Genomic DNA, 16,284 nt, shown 5'->3' with positions numbered 1-16,284 from the left:
ATAAAGGTTTTGTGTGTAGTGTTTGCTTTTGTCTTGATATTTTTAATTGATTTGCAATTTCCTTCTGTGCCTTTTGTGATCCAACGATTTTTGTATGAAATTCGTAAAGCATTTTTCTGCACACCAGTGTACACTTTTACAGGTAAGACTTTTAATTTGAATTTTATTTTAACGAAGAGGAAGTAGCTATCCACAAACGTTGTCAGTGTTGTAAACATAAGGAGAGAGAAAAGTGACAGTGGTGAGTAGTAAATACACCTTAATTATCTTTCACACTTTTACGTCCAGGTCTTGCAGTGAATCGTTTGCTTTTGCATGTACGAAAATGTCTCTTTATTTACAACGCATAGTGTTTGATATGGATCACATGGATCACATGTTGTTGCAGCAACTTCCTTATTGTGTCACAATTTTCCAGTCACAGCCTGAAATTATACTATAATTGGACATTTTGATTTTGCTAGCCTCTAATCAAAGCCAAATATATTGTATCTTGTAAACTCACGACCCATAGAATCACCAGAACAGCTGGGCAGTGACCAGTTGTACTCTTGGAATTCTATGGGAAGTTACCATGTTGTGCTCGATTTCTAGGGTGGAGACTATGGAGACGATGCGCCATGGGTGTACTTTTTTTGGTTGTTGTGACCAACATCTCACCATGTCATCCACATAATCAGTGGGTATGACATCACTTGACGATTGTGGTGCATGACATGACATCATCAGTGGTTATGACATCATCCAGTTGACCCTTGCCTGCCTGCCTGCTGACCTCATCTCTGCCAGCGATTGGCTGTTTAGAGCATACCCTCCTGGTCAGATACCAGGCCCTCAGGTATGTCTGGGTTGACCATGATTGTTGAGCTGAACAAAGGAGAGAGAGATCGGCCCAGTTGGGTTAAGATTAGAGTCAGAGTTAAGGTGTATACATCATCAGAGGGAAGCAGGGAAGGGATCCTGATGATGTCACAATGGCTCTGTGAATGTGAAGGCCTAAAAACGTAAAATATCGCTGATCGGAGCAAGAAACCAGATGATGGCTTCTGCCCCTGGGTTGAAATCTCTATTAACAGAGGACCCCTTCACGAAGGTGAAGGCGCGTTGCTCAGGAGGGATGAGGAGCAGAGGAACATGAGATGAGGCGCAACAGCCAAGATTGAGGAGGTGTGAGAAACAGGAAACTTGAAAGAAGAAGAAGAACCATGTCTAGAGTCAGACCATCCAACTATGAGAGGTAGCAATGTGCTGCAAGGCATCCAGTCTGCCGGAAAGCCATTAGAAGAAGATCTGAGCAACAGCTGGGGAGCTAAATGTGCTCATATGGACAGACATTTCATGATTATATACTGTAGTAAGAAGATGAGTTTATGGGGACTACAAACTACACCGGGCAGCAACTTGTCGCAATTTTCCAGTCACAGGCACAGGAAAAGAGATAGAGGCAAGGCACTTTTTGCAAAGTGACGCATCGGCAGCACTGAGTACTGTAACTAACTCATCTTCCTGCTCTGTCTCATCCCAGGCCCTGAGATCTTATGGGTGTCCACGGTCTAACTACCTATGTGGAGGGAAACAGACACTTCCTCCAGGATGTGAAGTTCAGGGAGAGCCCGTTGGTTATCGACGGCTGCAGCCTGTATTTCCAGCTCTACTTTAACTATGGCTTGGACCAGCAACATGGAGGAGACTATGATGCTTTCTCCTCCCTGCTCTCCCAGTTCCTCTCTGCCTTGGCCTCCTGCAACATCCAGCCCTATGTGGTATTGGATGGAGGTAGGGATGCAGATACACATCATCATGCTTTCTTTTGAGTTTTTAGTTATATATACATGCATTTCTTTTTTCAACCAAATAATAATGTGTGGTCACACTGGTCAGATGTACTGTACTAGTCTATTTAGCCTTAGAGAGATTTCTGTGTTGAATCCAATTGGATTCAGTATAGCAGTGGTTCTCAAACTTTTTCATGTCAAGGACCCTTAAACTGACACAAATTAGACCATGGACCCCGTTTGATAAGATTTTGTCCCAGGGTCCCTCATCTGATAAGATTTTAGCTTTTGTGATGACCCTCCCACGGCCTGTCTTGCAGGATCCTGGTGTTGGGGTCGTTAGGCTGATTAGGTGCACCTGGGCCCGGTGCACTCATTGACCTTAAGAAGACCTTCAGACCATTCAATCTTTCACCCTCTTCAACGATGCACATTTTGTTCTGTTTGTTAATGTAGTTTGTGTTGTCGAGTTATTTTCCCTTAGTTTTAGTTAATCAATTATTGTTTTAACTTTTACTTTGGTGTATGACTCCCCTCATTTGTTACTTCCTTGAGCTAAGTTGTAACATGCAACACCAGGCAACTGCAGGACAAATGCCGCGTTCGAGACAACTCGGAGGCTTCAACTCGAGATTTCCGACTGCCGTCATCATTGTGTTCACGCTGTTTCCACTTTGAGAACCACTGCAGTAGAAGATGGCCATGTTATGGCAAATCCAAACATTAATTTAAACCCTTTCCAGGTCTAAATTTGGTTATAATCAGAGCCATTGATACAATATTATTTATCCCTGTGGTTGTAATGCCCACCAACACCCTATTTCTGTATTGTTTTGTGGTTGTAACTAAGGGATGGACCCCAGTGACAAGAAGTTCTCCACTCTGCGGCAGCGTCTGCAGTCCAAGATTAAGGAAGCGGAGGGTCTCTCTCACGGCCGCCACGGTTCGGTTCTCCCCATCCTCACACGGGACGTCTTCACTCAGGTCCTTACCCAGAGAGGAGTTCCACTGGTTCAGTGTCCAGCTGAAGCCGATTGGGAGATTGCCTGTTTGGCTCACCAGTGGAACTGCCCGGTTCTGACCAATGACAGCGACTTTTATATCTTTGACTTGCCAGGTGGGTGGCTAATCACTTCCTGAAGTCAAACCAGGAAGAGCCAGGCTTAGACATCAACATTTTGATGGAGTGATGAATAAAGCCTAAAGTCCAACCACCTGTCCATCATTCCCTCTGTAGCCTACTCCCTACTGATTGGAATTATCTGATACCATTTAACTTTAACATTTAAAATGATCAAGAGTTTGTTTGTTTGGCTTTTGGCTTTTTTTTTATACATATCTCCCCCTGTTCTATTTATAAATGCTGGTATCTTTTATATTCTCATTCTAGGTGGTTACCTGCCGTTCCGTTTCTTCCAGTGGACCAACCTTAATGGTAAAGCCGGTCACTCCTACATCTCAGCTCGGCGTTACATCACTAACGGGCTGTGCCGGTGGTTCGGGGGTATGAACCGGGAGTTGCTCCCATTGTGTGCCGTGCTGACCGGCAACGACTACGGCACGCCCAGTGGTGCTGACACACTGCTTGCTCTGTTAGATGTGAGCAGGTTGGGAGCAGGTGGAGGCAGGGCAAAGGGTAAGGCGTGTGCTTCGCGCATCGAGGGCCTCCTCCTCTGGCTCTCCTCTTTCTCGGGCCCTGGGGAGGCGCTGGAGGAAGTGAGCCGGCTGATGGGGGAGGTAGACGGAGATGGAGGTGGCAGGGGCAAAAGAGGAGGTAAGGGTAAACTCAGTTCACAGCTGTGGGCAGCTATGCAGGAGTACCACATCACCCCTCAAAGCTCTCTGGCTTGCTGGTTCTCTGGAGGCCGGGCAGCTCCAGGGGGGCAGACGTTTGGGACTGCCCAGCTGCCAGAGTGCCTGTACCGGGCTGCGGGGCAGGGGCTGTTGCCGCCACTGGTGCTGGATGTTCTGGTTATGCGCAGGGTTCTGCTCTTCCCGCAGGTGGAGAACAGCAAGTTAGCCAGCAGCCACTGTAGTGCCACAGCCATACGCCAGGCCATATATGGGATATTACTGCAGAGAGGCGGGTTGGGCCAAGACAAGCAGGCTCCAGGGAGGGGTGGAAGTGCCCAGCTAGTGAAGGGACCAGCAACACAGGATGTGAGGGTGCAAGAAAACATGGGACAGGGTAAGCGTGGTGGGCGGGGGTGGAGGGGGCGTGGGGGTGGGGAGGTCGGGGTAGGAAGAGGTCATGACCCAAGTTTACCCATACAGCAGGGGGTCAATATAGGGGCCAGTGCAGCAGCAGTGCAGGCTCAGAGCTTTAGCACCCCCGTGTGTGTGGAGGAGTATGACCGGCTGGATCTAAACCTGAAGAAAAACCAGGTGGAGGCACATCCACTCAGAATCCCCCTACGCCTGGACACGCTAGGCCAGGTAACCATGGAGTAATCACCATGAGAAATGTCAATTACTGACCTAATTCACTCAATATTCAATATTTGCGGGGGGTTGTGCAATATTATAGTTATATGCTTAAGTTTTAATGTTTTTAAATGAAACCGGATGGAATTGATGAAGCAATTTGACCACATTCCAATGTCATCCCCTCTTAACCTAATCCAAGGCTCCTGTGGCAGTGCGACTCGACGTCTTGCTGGAAGTCTTAGGGGTGAAGGAGCCTATCTTGGCTCGCATTCCTCTCCACCTAAGGCTGGCTGTGGGGGTGACCGGCTTCTGGCTGCGGGAGGCAAGACCTCCACCCTCACTGCCCCAGCTACAGGCACTGCTGCTGGGCATGGTCTATGGAGAGTTGTCCTGGAACAACCAGCCTGGAGCTACCCACCAACAGCAGCAAGGTTAGTTGTGTTCAATGTGTTTTGTTTTTTTACTGAGACACATTTTATGGCTGGCTGTGGTCACAAGCACAAACGGAAAATGAACCCTTTCTCCAAATTGTTTGAATCTCCTTTTAATGCATGCCTTTAAAAACATTTGGACAACAAATTAGACTGCCATGTTTCACATTTTGATGATTTTATGTCACATTTATCATCACTCATTCTCCTCACCTGCTCCCATACCTTTCATGTAAACATCCCAATCTTAATCCTAACAAACTCAAACAGAAAAACGACCTACCACTATGCCCATAGTATGTGGATGTGATTTGTTGCCAGAGTTTGATCCTGTGTGTGTTACCTCCTGCGTGTTTGTGTGCATACATTACATCAGTCTACCTACCATGGTGTGTCTGCCTTTGGGTGTGTGCCTACTAAAGTACCTTTGTATCACTGTGTTACTGGTTAACAAGGCAAGTCATGATCCATTCCAAATGTAAAAAAAAATCGACTTGCCTTTGTTTACCATCCCAGTCCCGCAGCTGAACTGGGCCGCAGAGCGCAATGTGCCGGCGGGGCTGGACCGACAGCGCCTGAGGCCGGGGGAGAGGCGGGGCTTGGATGTGGGTGTGGCACACAGTTTCAGCCAATGGCAGGCCTGCCTCTGGAGTGCACTGGCTCTCAATCAGCTATTGCTGCTGCCCCTGCCTGAACCCCACACGTCATGGTAAGATACAGGAGATAAAATCCACACACATAATCACATACATTTTCTACTTATTTATATATTAACCAGGTAAGACAACTGAGAACACATTCTCATTTACAACCTCTCCCTCTTTTTGTCTCTCAGGTTGTTCAGTGGCTCCTTGGTACACGGCCTGCTCAAGTCACTGATGGGGGGCCGAGCTGCTGAATCCTTCCTAGCTGGGGGTTCCCTCTCTGGACAGCTCTACTCCTCTCTGCTGGACGCTGTGAGGAACTGCAACTCCAAAGCCCACCCCTCCTCTTCAGCAGCGTCAGGGAGGAGGCAGAGAGGGAGCCGCAGGGGGAGGGGGAGAGGCCGGGGAGGGAGAGGGAGAGGGAGAGGAGGGGAGAGAGGGACTGCAGAGATAGACAACCGGTTTGCTCTCCTGATGAGCGAGGAAGAGTTTGATGATGATGATGACCGATGAGGCATGAGAAGGTATGATATATGGTGATTTTAGAGGCAGGACATTCCAGTGGCTAATCACTGCACTCAGGGAATGCCATAAGCAGATGCTTGATCCATGAAGAACGACACCTCTTATTCTCTTCCACTCTGCTTTGGCACTTTTGGTTTTTTATTGAGGTTTAATATCTTAACTTTTGCTATTGCTATTCAAATCATATCGTCATGTCAAGATTTATTATGCATCATGTAAAATTATCTTTACCAAAGCACACTCGTTCCTTACTTTAGCAGGTCTGACAGCCTCAATGCTTTTATCCGACTAGTATCATTGTAATCATTTTGTTTCAATTGAGCCATCAGAATGTAGTAAGTTCACTATTTTACCATATCCATGACCAGAAAGTTGTATGGCAGCTATCCTCTTAATGAGCGAGCACCTTATGAATTCTCATTGCTGCTTAATGTAATTTTGTCTCTGCCTTAATTCCTGTACACTTGGTGCTCTTGCATTGTTTACTCATCTTTTTGTATTGAAACATATAAATCATAATTTTTAATGATCATATCTGGATAATTTGTCCCAGCCACATATCACATAACCACATATCAGAGAATAAATGTTTAATTGTCAACAAAGACAATCTTTTTTTTTTTCAAGTTATTGTAGTGTGTGCGTATAGTAGTGCTTGGATCACATGTACAACACAACCAAGAATCAGCTATTCACAAATTGCATACATCTACAACAAGATATGAATTTGGTATCACAGAGATGATTTATTCATCCAGCAACATTTCAAAGTAAAAAAACAAAACATTTATAATACAACAGTATTTGTGAAACATTGTCAGGCCTTGCCTCGTCTTAAAATCAGCTCCATAGTCTTATACCCCGTTCAAGACAACTCGGACCGCCGGAAAAAATGGGTTCCGACCTGTAAAAAGTGAATTGAACGGTCGTTCAGGCCGGAATTACAGCTCGGAAATTCGGGTATCATTCAGAGCTCCGGTTTCTCCGACTTGACGTCACAGCCACATCAAAATGGCAACTTGCATCGTTAATCATAATCACAAAATGATTATAAAGACGTTTGTTGATGTTTTAACACACAATTTGAGGTCTTAATGATGTAATGTTAATGTGTTTGTGTCATCTGTGTTTCGCTCTGTATGAAATTCAACATTCAGCATGTTCGGTTAGCATTGTTCACTAGTAGGTAGCTACCATGCGAACATGGGTTGCTATAGCAACAGTTTGGGTTTCCCCCCCGAGCGGGAGGTGCAGCGTGAACGCAATCTGTCCTGGCCGGAGGTTCCGTGTTGAAACTTACGGCGGTCCGAGTTGTCATGAATGCGGTATTAAGAGCGGTCTACTGTAGTGGGTTAACATGACCGCTTCTTAAACACACACACCGAATCTCCCACATCTCCTATGAGGAGGAGGACGATGAAGATGAAGGAGCAACGGGTGCAGTGTGTGGCTGAGAGTCAATGAGGTCCATGTCCTCGTCCTCATTGGCTCCACAGGTGTCGACCACGCAGATCAGACAGCCGGTGACAGGGAACGCTCGCACCTTGTTGCAAGTCACCCACCTGGACACACACAGCAATATCTGATTAACACACCAGCGTGAAATAAGAATAAAGGACATAACGTAACAGGACATAAACTCTTCATGGTCCCCCCCCATGGCACAAGACTGATGTCTTGCAGCACCAGAACCTCCCGTCACAGGGGCAGCTTCTACCCAACTGCTATCCGCCTCTTCAATGAGACCCGAAAGCCCCCAAAAATCAGGAATTTGTCACTCCCTCCCCCCTGATCAATCCAGCTCTGCAATGATTGAGCCAAATTTGAAGAAATTCCCTGAGGGCATTCCTGAGATATTGCATTAACGAGCATGACACGGCGGTCGTGAGGTCACAGTGACCTTGAACTGTCTTTGAACTTTGACCACCAAAATCTAATCAGTTCATTGAGTACAAGTGGTTGTTCTGACAAGGCCTTCTTGAGATGTTGCGTTAACGAGCATCGGACGGACGGACAACCTGAAAACATTATGCCTCCGGCCACGGTTGTCGCCTGCGGAGGCATAAAAATTGGCTATATAATATTTTTATTTTAGGCTATAAATATTTGACATATGGAATTGGATGTATTTCTGGTAATTTTGCAATAGTTCTTCTGACCACATATACCAAGAGTACTGTCAAATCAAAACTGTTAGTGGATTGAATAAGAGAAATAGGTTTCATCACAGTTCACATTTTGTATAACTTGACTTTTGTTGTGATTGCCTTTTAGTGATCTTTCCTACTTCTTTATCTCTGTATATTGACCTGACCGCTACGCTGCATACAGACACTAAGACAAATTCCTCATATGACCCTTGCATACTGTGGCAATAAAAGTGATTCTGACTACACCATGGCACCCACATAAAGAAAAAAAAAACCACCAACCTGTCAGTGTCGGTGTGGTACTCCAAGACGTGCCCGAGCCGCCCCACCCCTTGGAAGCCTGCCAGTACATAGATGACGTCGCCGACGGCGGCACACTTCACCGTTACACCTCGCCACGGCATCGGTGTCACACTGCGCCACTCGTTACTGGCGATGTTGTAGTATTCCACCGAGTCCAGTCCACCTAGGCACACACACACACACACACGCACACACAGTGTTATGACTACAGCGGCTACTATGTTGAATAGCATCACTTTGGAATATCCCGTTCTTCAATGCAGTAGTTACAGTAATATCTCACTACTATAAAATGCGCTGTGCGGCAGAGCTGCGTCTACGAGCCCGCGAAGCGAGCGAGGCCTCGAGGGCAAACCAACCAATAGAGACACTCTGACTGCGGAGCGCGTCATCATTCAGAAACCACGCCCAAAATGGGGAAAACACAAACTCCCGTCCAATCCTGGCATCTCCTATGTCGCGTGCATACGTGTGTACGGAAGATGAACACTCCAACTTACTTCATTGACAGCAACATCCACATTTTTCTTCTCGCCAATTCTCAATGCTTCCTTGTTTTCCTCAGGAGTACAAAAAAACTTTAACTGCCGATTTTTTACATTTGTTGTCTGCGCAGCCCACCACACAACAGCTTTTAGCTATGTTTAATTCAAGGAAAATGACGCTGGTGTGTGGAAGTGAACGGAGCTTTTCCCCTGTGATGGGCGTGGCCTATTTCATGCAGTGTCTCTATGGTATAAATGAGCGCTGCCAGTTGAGTGGGCGAGCGAGGGATGCTAGAAAGGAGGGTGTAAAGTGTGCAATATTTCTAGTTAATATTATTACCCAGCGCTCCCTGCCCTCCAACAGCGTAGATCCTACAGTTGACCACCACCAGCCCATGGTTCTTTCTGGCTTCTCTCATCCCAGACAGCTCCCTCCATCTGGGGAGGGAAGGAGGTGACAGAGAAGGACACGGGGACAAGGATGAGACAGAGAGAAGGACACAGGGACAAGGATGAGACAAAGAGAAGGACACAGGGACAAGGACGAGACAAAGAGAAGGACACAGGGACAAGGACGAGACAAAGTTCAAACTGGAGTTTAACAGAACAAATGCATGCTCACAAGAAAGGAGGCGCTGACTCACCACAGTTTGTGTGTGTGTGCATGTTGTTGTCAGATGAAAACCTCATAACTTCAATTTTGGTGATTTGATTTGAAATTTGGTGACTTAAAACCTGCTCCTTCATGGGTTGAGAAAATTCTACAACCCTTGCTCTGATGAAAGCCCTTCAAAAACCATTGGATAAAGTGGAAAAAATCATGTCAATCAAAAACAAAGTTGTTTTTCTTAGTTCTTGAAAAGTTGACATTTTGGAAATACAAGGTTTTCCACCTGACAACAGTGGTATTTTAATCTAGATTGCAAACTATGACTTTTGGGAAAGTATGCTCAAACTGGTCGTTGATTTACTGTTGTGACTGTTTTAATACAGTTTAACACGGAGGTCAATACAGATCCATAATCAGTGTTTTACTCATATTCACCTTTCAGTGTTAAATCCATACACGCCGTATGAGCCCATGGCTAAAAGTCGCTAACTGTCTGTCCTCCATGCACGAAGGCACCATTTGGATTGTGTCATGAGTTTGTGCAGCATGCTCCTGTGACTCACTGTTGTGTGTTGGGGTCGTACACCTCACAGTTGTTGAGGACCCTGCCAGAGACGTTGTTGCCCACCGTTCCTCCACAGACATAGATGAGTCCGTGAGCCTCCACGGAGCCGTGGCTGCACCGCGCCATCAGCATGCTGCTCTTCACCTGCCACGACTCTGTCCGCGTGTCGTAGCATTCAAACAGGTCCAGGGCTGAGTTGCCTGCAGACACACACCCACATGTAATGCCACCATTCAATGTTGTCAGAGGTGGACGTACTTTACCCTATAAACTAAAGGGAGTAAATCTAACTAGAGGACACTCGGTAGAGGGCATACCTCCGCCAACCTTTCGGCAAGTTTCCTGGTGTTACGTGAATCCGTTTGGAAGTTACGCACCTTTTTTGTGATTGACTACGCCCCTTTTTGGCCAGTGGAAAGTTCATGAGTTCTAAGTTGGCCCATGACCGGCTTTTCTACCAAGAGATATCTTGATGTTTGAGATATCTTGCTAACGGACAAACAAATGGGCTTGAGACTTGTCCGCAAAGACTTGAGACTTGACTTGGACGTGAGGTTTGGGAACAATCTTTTATTTATTTATTAATTTTCTGGCGCATTAACAGAAGCTCAGTCACCCGTGAAGCATTCAGAGTAGAGCCGCTGCTCCTTCACATAGAAAGGATCCTGTTGAGGTGGTTGACTGAGACCCCCCAGTCAAAGCTGGTTACTGTGGCCAGGGAAAGGGATGTTTGGAGCCCCCTGCTGGAGCTGCTACCTCCGCGACCCGATCCCCGATAAGCGGTTGAAGATGGATGGCATTCATCCAGCGTGAGCACTGCACTAGCCTCAGTCGACTCACTCGATATACACAATAAATACCCGCCTCAACCCCAGGCCCTGAATCCCACTCACCCACTTCCGACCCCCCGGAGGTGTAGATCTTGCCCTGGGCGGCGCAGGCCGCCAGGCTGTCGCGTGGCGTGGGCGGACCCAGCTTGGAGTACCAGCTGTCCTTCAGGACATTGTAGCAGTCCATGCGCTTGATAGGGAAGAGCTGCGAGCCGCCCAGGATGTAGACCACGTTGTCCCAGAAGATGGCTGTGGCGTCCCGGCGCTTCTCGAAGGGGCAGCGTATGTCTGTCCACGTGGAGTCCTGGTGGAGCGTGTGGAAACACAGACAAACACGTGACTGGTCTTGTCTTTTTCAATGGGGTTTGAAGTGAATAACAGTATCCCTATACTCCATTTTTATTTTACTGACCTGCCTGTGAGCAAAGATGCTTTGAGGTTTATTGAAAGTACTTGAACAAAGTGTATGTCTGTGCACGTTTGCGTGCTCTGAGCTTCTGCAGCTACCTTGGGGTTGAAGTAGCGACAGGACTGAGACTGGGAGCCTCCAAACAGAGCGATGCGGTAGTCGTGTTTCTTGCGTCGCGGTCGGCTGCTCTCTCCCAGGTCCTCCCGGTCCTCCAGGGACAGCAGGTGGTAGCGCATCCCACCTGGGACAAAAGCACAGACTGTGTGTGTGTGTGTGTGTGTGTGTGTGTGTGTGTGTGTGTGTGTGTGTGTGTGTGTGTGTGTCCGCCCAGCAGGCACTAGCACTGATAGAAATTGCATATCACCTGCTGAAAAATATTTGCTTTGAAGGGATACTGATGTCTGGTTCCGGGGTGTTGACCAGCTCAATGGTATGTCGGTTAGGACAGATTGAGCACAGGCAAGAGGTTTCCCATCCAATGTGATTATGGGAAATTGAGTCCAGGAAGCCACTGTTTTTTCTACACCTGACGTTATCCCTCACCTAACTTGCATCATAGTGGAAATAGACACTGCCGTATCCACTATCCACACGTGGAAGTAGCCTGGGTAAACCCAGCCCCCAGTGACCTGCTCTCAGGCTTACCCTGCTTACGAGTCACAAGTGACTGAGAGCAGGTCTGAGAGCAGGTCACGTGGCGGCTGGGTTTACCCAGGCTAACGTGGAAGATGATCCAAACATAGGCAGGTAGAAATCTCTATTGAATCACTGTCACTCCATTAATGCATTATGTTTATGGATTGATTTGTCCCCATTTAATTAGATCACTCACATTGGTTTTTGATGGGCAGGAGCGCATTTTGCAGCTGTGCAAGGTTTGTTACTGCTGGTAATGTTTGTAAAGATGAAATTAAAAATATGGTGTGTTAAGAATAATGTTGGAAATTTGAAAATCCTATGTATGTTATTTTACCAATAACAATGCATTTTAAACCTTGAACTGCTAATTGTTTGGCTGTGTGTGTGTGTCTCCACTCACCTATGACCATCTTGAGGCACTGTGGGTTGTCCTGGATGAGGGGCTCGGCCTGCACCGTCTTGGACAGGAAGGTTTTGGAGACCAGGGGGAAGCGGACACACCCCAACACCTCCACCATGTAGCGCTCCCTGTTAGACACGTCGTACTTCAGCCAGCGCACTGCTGCGTCGTAGATCTAAACACACACACACAACGCACACACACACGCACGCGCACACACACACACACACACACACACACACACACACACACACACACACACAATGACAATCATGCTCCTCACTGTATACATCATGGTCATGAACAGTTAACTGAAACCATGTCCCACATCTTGAATGGTTGCCATGCATACAAAGGGCTCTACATCTGGCATGATAGAATAGTGGATTTGATATCAAAGGATATCACCTCTATTTTTAGATCTTCTATCTCGCTCTATAAACATTCCAGTGTGAAGCCGAGCATGTTCAGTCTCTGTAGTGACGATTCTGATGTGTTCTCTAATATTCCAGCAAACACTCCTGATGTTGTTGTTGTCAATGAAAATCACAGAGAAGTGTTCATCCTAGAGGTTGGCTGTACCTTTGACCACAGCCTAGAGGAGGCCTTTCTGACCAAGATGTTAAAGTATCAACAGCTGAAGCAGACCATTTCCCAGCTGGGCTACAGTTGTAAACTTTTAGTTTTCATACTTGGTAGCCTGGGTCATGTTTACAAACTGGTTGTGAGAGGCCTCCAGATGGCTGGACTACCTAAGATGAGGGCCAAACAGCTAGCAAGGTATTGCTCAGTCTCTGCTATTATTGGTAGCCGCTCAACATGGAGAAGGCGCTGCTTTTTGTATCCTTGAAGTGGATACTAACCAATATATTGTATTACAGTGTAACTGTATTTGTCAACTTGCCACTGCCATCACCCTGTATGGTGTTCCTTTTTTTGTTGTTGTACGCATTATTGTGGTTGCCACTAGGCACTTTTGTAACCATCTGTCTCCCAGCATCTGACTGCATTATTAGTGTTGATGTCCTTTGTACTTTGTATTTATGTGGACATAAATAAATAATTTATATGTGTACCTGGGCCTCTGCACGGATGGTGAGTCTGTCCTGGTGCAGTAGACGTGTGAGCTGTGTGACATCCAGTTGTAAGAACTCGTCCAGTTTATAGACTTCAGTGAAGTGCAGCTGGACAAAGTCTTCTGCTTCTGCCTTCAGCTCTGGACAATCCATACACTCTGACAGGGCCGAGATACCTGCAGCAGGACGGAACAGGGTAATCTCTAGTGTACTCAAGACGGTTGGACATGTAATGAAGAGGTGGTTTGATTTGAGCTCCGTTTTTGGAGCTCATCAAGGGGCAACCTCCACGGATGAAAAATGACGCATTCTTTCTCCAATGGCCGCAACTTTTGATTTGATTTATGACCTCGGTAAACACTTTCCAACGAGTTGATGGTCTCAATGAGTAGTTTTAAGTCTTCTTCAATATACAGCATGATGTTCATATAGTATAAATCAGACTATCTTTTGGTGCGTGATGGACAGGTTGCCTGTCCAGTAATCGCGCAGCTCGCCGATCACGGACCAATAGCAGGTGGCGCTGAGCCTCCTCTGTCTGGCTAAAAAATAGAAGAAAAAAGATGGCGACGGTCAAAATGCCAAACTTGAGGCTTCAAAACAGGACTGTACAAACTAAGCACAGTGGCTACGTTCATATTTTCATACGGTTTATGGTTTCTCACCCAGGCAGTTTGTAGCATCAATCTGTCCTTTGAGGAACTCCACACACATCTTCTTCACCGGCTCAATCTGGTACTGGTTGGCTGCATCCAGCAGAGACTGCACATTACTGCTGTTGACTGAGATTCTGACACACACACACACACACACACACACACACACACACACACACACACACACACACACACACACACACACACACAACATTTACAGGTAAGCACTGGGGCAGTTCTGGTAAAACACAACAGTTTGGACTCTAAAAATGTGCAGCCACTGTTATTTATACAGTCCTTCCTATCCATAAATAGCACCCTGTGTCTGTCTTGCTAGATGCTGCAGTTTTAGATGTGTCTCTTACCGGGCTGTGTAGATGAACTCAACCAGGAGCTCAATGATCTCAGGCTCAGCACTCCTCAGCTCCACCTCATGGGACATGGACTCCATCATACTGGCTGGAAGGAGAGAGGGAGGACAGAGGGGAGAGGGAGGAACACTGTCAATGGAAAACAGAAAACCCCAACAATATGGTGACAGCCTGTAATGTTTAATATCAGTCTTAAACTGTATTATTAAGGCTGTAAAATCATATATTATGAGTTCAGTTTCCACAATTGATAATCTTGGATTATTGGCATGTATCTCTGCCAAGGAAGTCAGCTGGTTTCCGTGAGAGTTTTGACAGGCAGTAAACTATGTGATAACAAAACAAACATACTGGTTTAATGTGAGACACTGACACTACAAAGTTACACTCATTTTTATCCAAAAATGATTTTGGGATCTTCCGGTAAGCACCCTGAGATCTACTGTAGATCATTGAGCATTGATTGGCGCTATACATCTTCTGTGTCTTGGAGGTAAATTAAAATGTTCTCTTAGTATCACATTCTCTCTAGCAGCAGATACTATTTTACTCTAAATCTTAATGTGTCCTCATGATCGTGTGTGTGTGTGTGTGTGTGTGTGTGTGTGTGTGTGTGTGTGTGTGTGTGTGTGTGTGTGTGTGTGTGTGTGTGTGTGTGTGTGTGTGTGTATTCATGCTTCGATACTTACTGGTGAACATGAGGCTGAAGAAGTGGCTGGCAGCAGCCAGCACCACTCTGTGGGCAGGGAAGTGTTTTCCCTGAACCACCAGGGTGACATCACAGAGGGTTCCCTGAAGAACACATACACACACTTTTAGTGAACCACCAGGGTGACCACACACACACACACGAACCAGCAGGGTGACATCGCAGAGGGTTCTCTGAACACACACTTACCTGTTTCCTCAGGTTGTTCATGACTGCCATAATGCTGGACAGTTGTCTGTACTCAGAACACTTCCTCTTGGAGCTCGCTGCCTTCTCTGGAGCAGCTATTCCTGTCATGTCAGGCTGCTTCATTATGTGACCTGCTGTATTCACGCTTTGGATTAGAGTTAGCACCAGCTAACACTGTGCTGCTGCAGTCCCTTTGTTTTGGGCTGAGCTAACAGTTAGCAATTTGCTAGTCACCCAGCAGCTTGTGGTATTAGCTAGCAGGCTGCCAGTTTGCCTGCAGCTCCTCTTAGAAAGGTCGTGTGGAGGAAATCGTTTGCTTGACTTTGCTGTCAATTTTTTACGCAGCAACAAAAATGATCTGCCGTAGAGATCCAGGCTGTTCAGTTATCGTGCGTTTGTCTTAGCTCTTCTTCTGCGATTACTGGTGAGTTAACCTTTATCGCCCTCCATCGGTTAACTCCGCAAATTACAGTCTAAACTCAAATTAAATCAGTGTTGTGAGTGCGCTCTGGCACGGCAGGATTGCGTAACGGACTTGTTTATTCTTCAGTAAAATCGTTATGGCAATTGTTTTAGTATTCACATAGCACTGAAGGAGTTAGTAACACTGAGAACTGCAGATTGACAGAAAATGATCATGCTCTGACTATCGACATGCAGCGCCATAGCTGTTCACTTTGCAGCTCAAGGCAGCCTCACCTGTCATAGGTGCACCTGTCGTATTTATATCTGTACCCTCTACAGTGAAGAAAAAATACCACGAAGAAAGGTTTTGCAGGAGTCGCAGGCAGGAATTTCCTAATTGAAGCCTTTGAAGGACTACATGCACAACTTCTTTACTTCCTGAAATTAGTACACTTATTTATTTCCTGTCCTACACTATTGGATGAACTGATTAATCAGGTGTGCCTGATCATTGTTGTGACTGCAGCACACCTGACATTAATCAGTTCATCCAATAGTGATGACAGAAAATAAAGAAGCTGTACTACTTTCAGGAAGTAGTGGAGTTGTGCATGTAGCCCATACAGGAAGAATCCAAGTGAAGCCAAGAAGACCTTTTTTTTCATTAAGACGCAAATTATTGTTT

General features: G+C 46.3%; 2 protein-coding genes across 4 annotated transcripts; one reads left to right on the top strand and one right to left on the bottom strand.

Annotated features, from left to right (window-relative positions):
• The first annotated feature begins 203 nt into the window (after positions 1-203).
• aste1b (asteroid homolog 1b) lies at positions 204-6,351 on the top strand. 2 transcript variants are annotated; one of them, XM_083645651.1, is made up of 8 exons: positions 204-241; positions 595-838; positions 1,526-1,776; positions 2,626-2,892; positions 3,166-4,211; positions 4,402-4,633; positions 5,150-5,342; positions 5,469-6,351. In XM_083645651.1, the coding sequence occupies exons 3-8, from the start codon at positions 1,539-1,541 to the stop codon at positions 5,788-5,790; spliced, it is 2,298 nt and encodes a 765-aa protein (XP_083501777.1). In that variant the 5' UTR covers positions 204-241; positions 595-838; positions 1,526-1,538; the 3' UTR covers positions 5,791-6,351. The 2 variants fall into 2 exon arrangements, with proteins under 2 accessions (XP_083501777.1, XP_083501778.1); XM_083645652.1 differs by lacking the exon at positions 595-838 and having other exon boundaries at positions 210-241.
• A 179-nt stretch (positions 6,352-6,530) lies between these two features.
• klhl7 (kelch-like family member 7) lies at positions 6,531-16,000 on the bottom strand. Of its 2 annotated transcripts, none has more exons than XM_083645647.1 (12): positions 15,894-16,000; positions 14,986-15,088; positions 14,291-14,384; positions 13,935-14,059; positions 13,270-13,445; positions 12,194-12,368; positions 11,253-11,395; positions 10,809-11,049; positions 9,914-10,115; positions 9,081-9,178; positions 8,235-8,418; positions 6,531-7,364 (listed from the first exon to the last, which is right to left on the bottom strand). In XM_083645647.1, the coding sequence occupies exons 2-12, from the start codon at positions 14,993-14,995 to the stop codon at positions 7,202-7,204; spliced, it is 1,611 nt and encodes a 536-aa protein (XP_083501773.1). In that variant the 5' UTR covers positions 14,996-15,088; positions 15,894-16,000; the 3' UTR covers positions 6,531-7,201. The 2 variants fall into 2 exon arrangements, with proteins under 2 accessions (XP_083501773.1, XP_083501772.1); XM_083645646.1 differs by lacking the exon at positions 15,894-16,000 and adding an exon at positions 15,195-15,589.
• Positions 16,001-16,284: the final 284 nt, after the last annotated feature.

Source organism: Poromitra crassiceps (genome assembly GCF_964638095.1).
Source record: "Poromitra crassiceps genome assembly, chromosome: 11".
Classification (NCBI taxonomy): domain Eukaryota; kingdom Metazoa; phylum Chordata; class Actinopteri; order Beryciformes; family Melamphaidae; genus Poromitra; species Poromitra crassiceps.
Note: the sequence above shows the minus strand (reverse complement) of the source record. Positions and strands in the feature narration are given on the sequence as shown.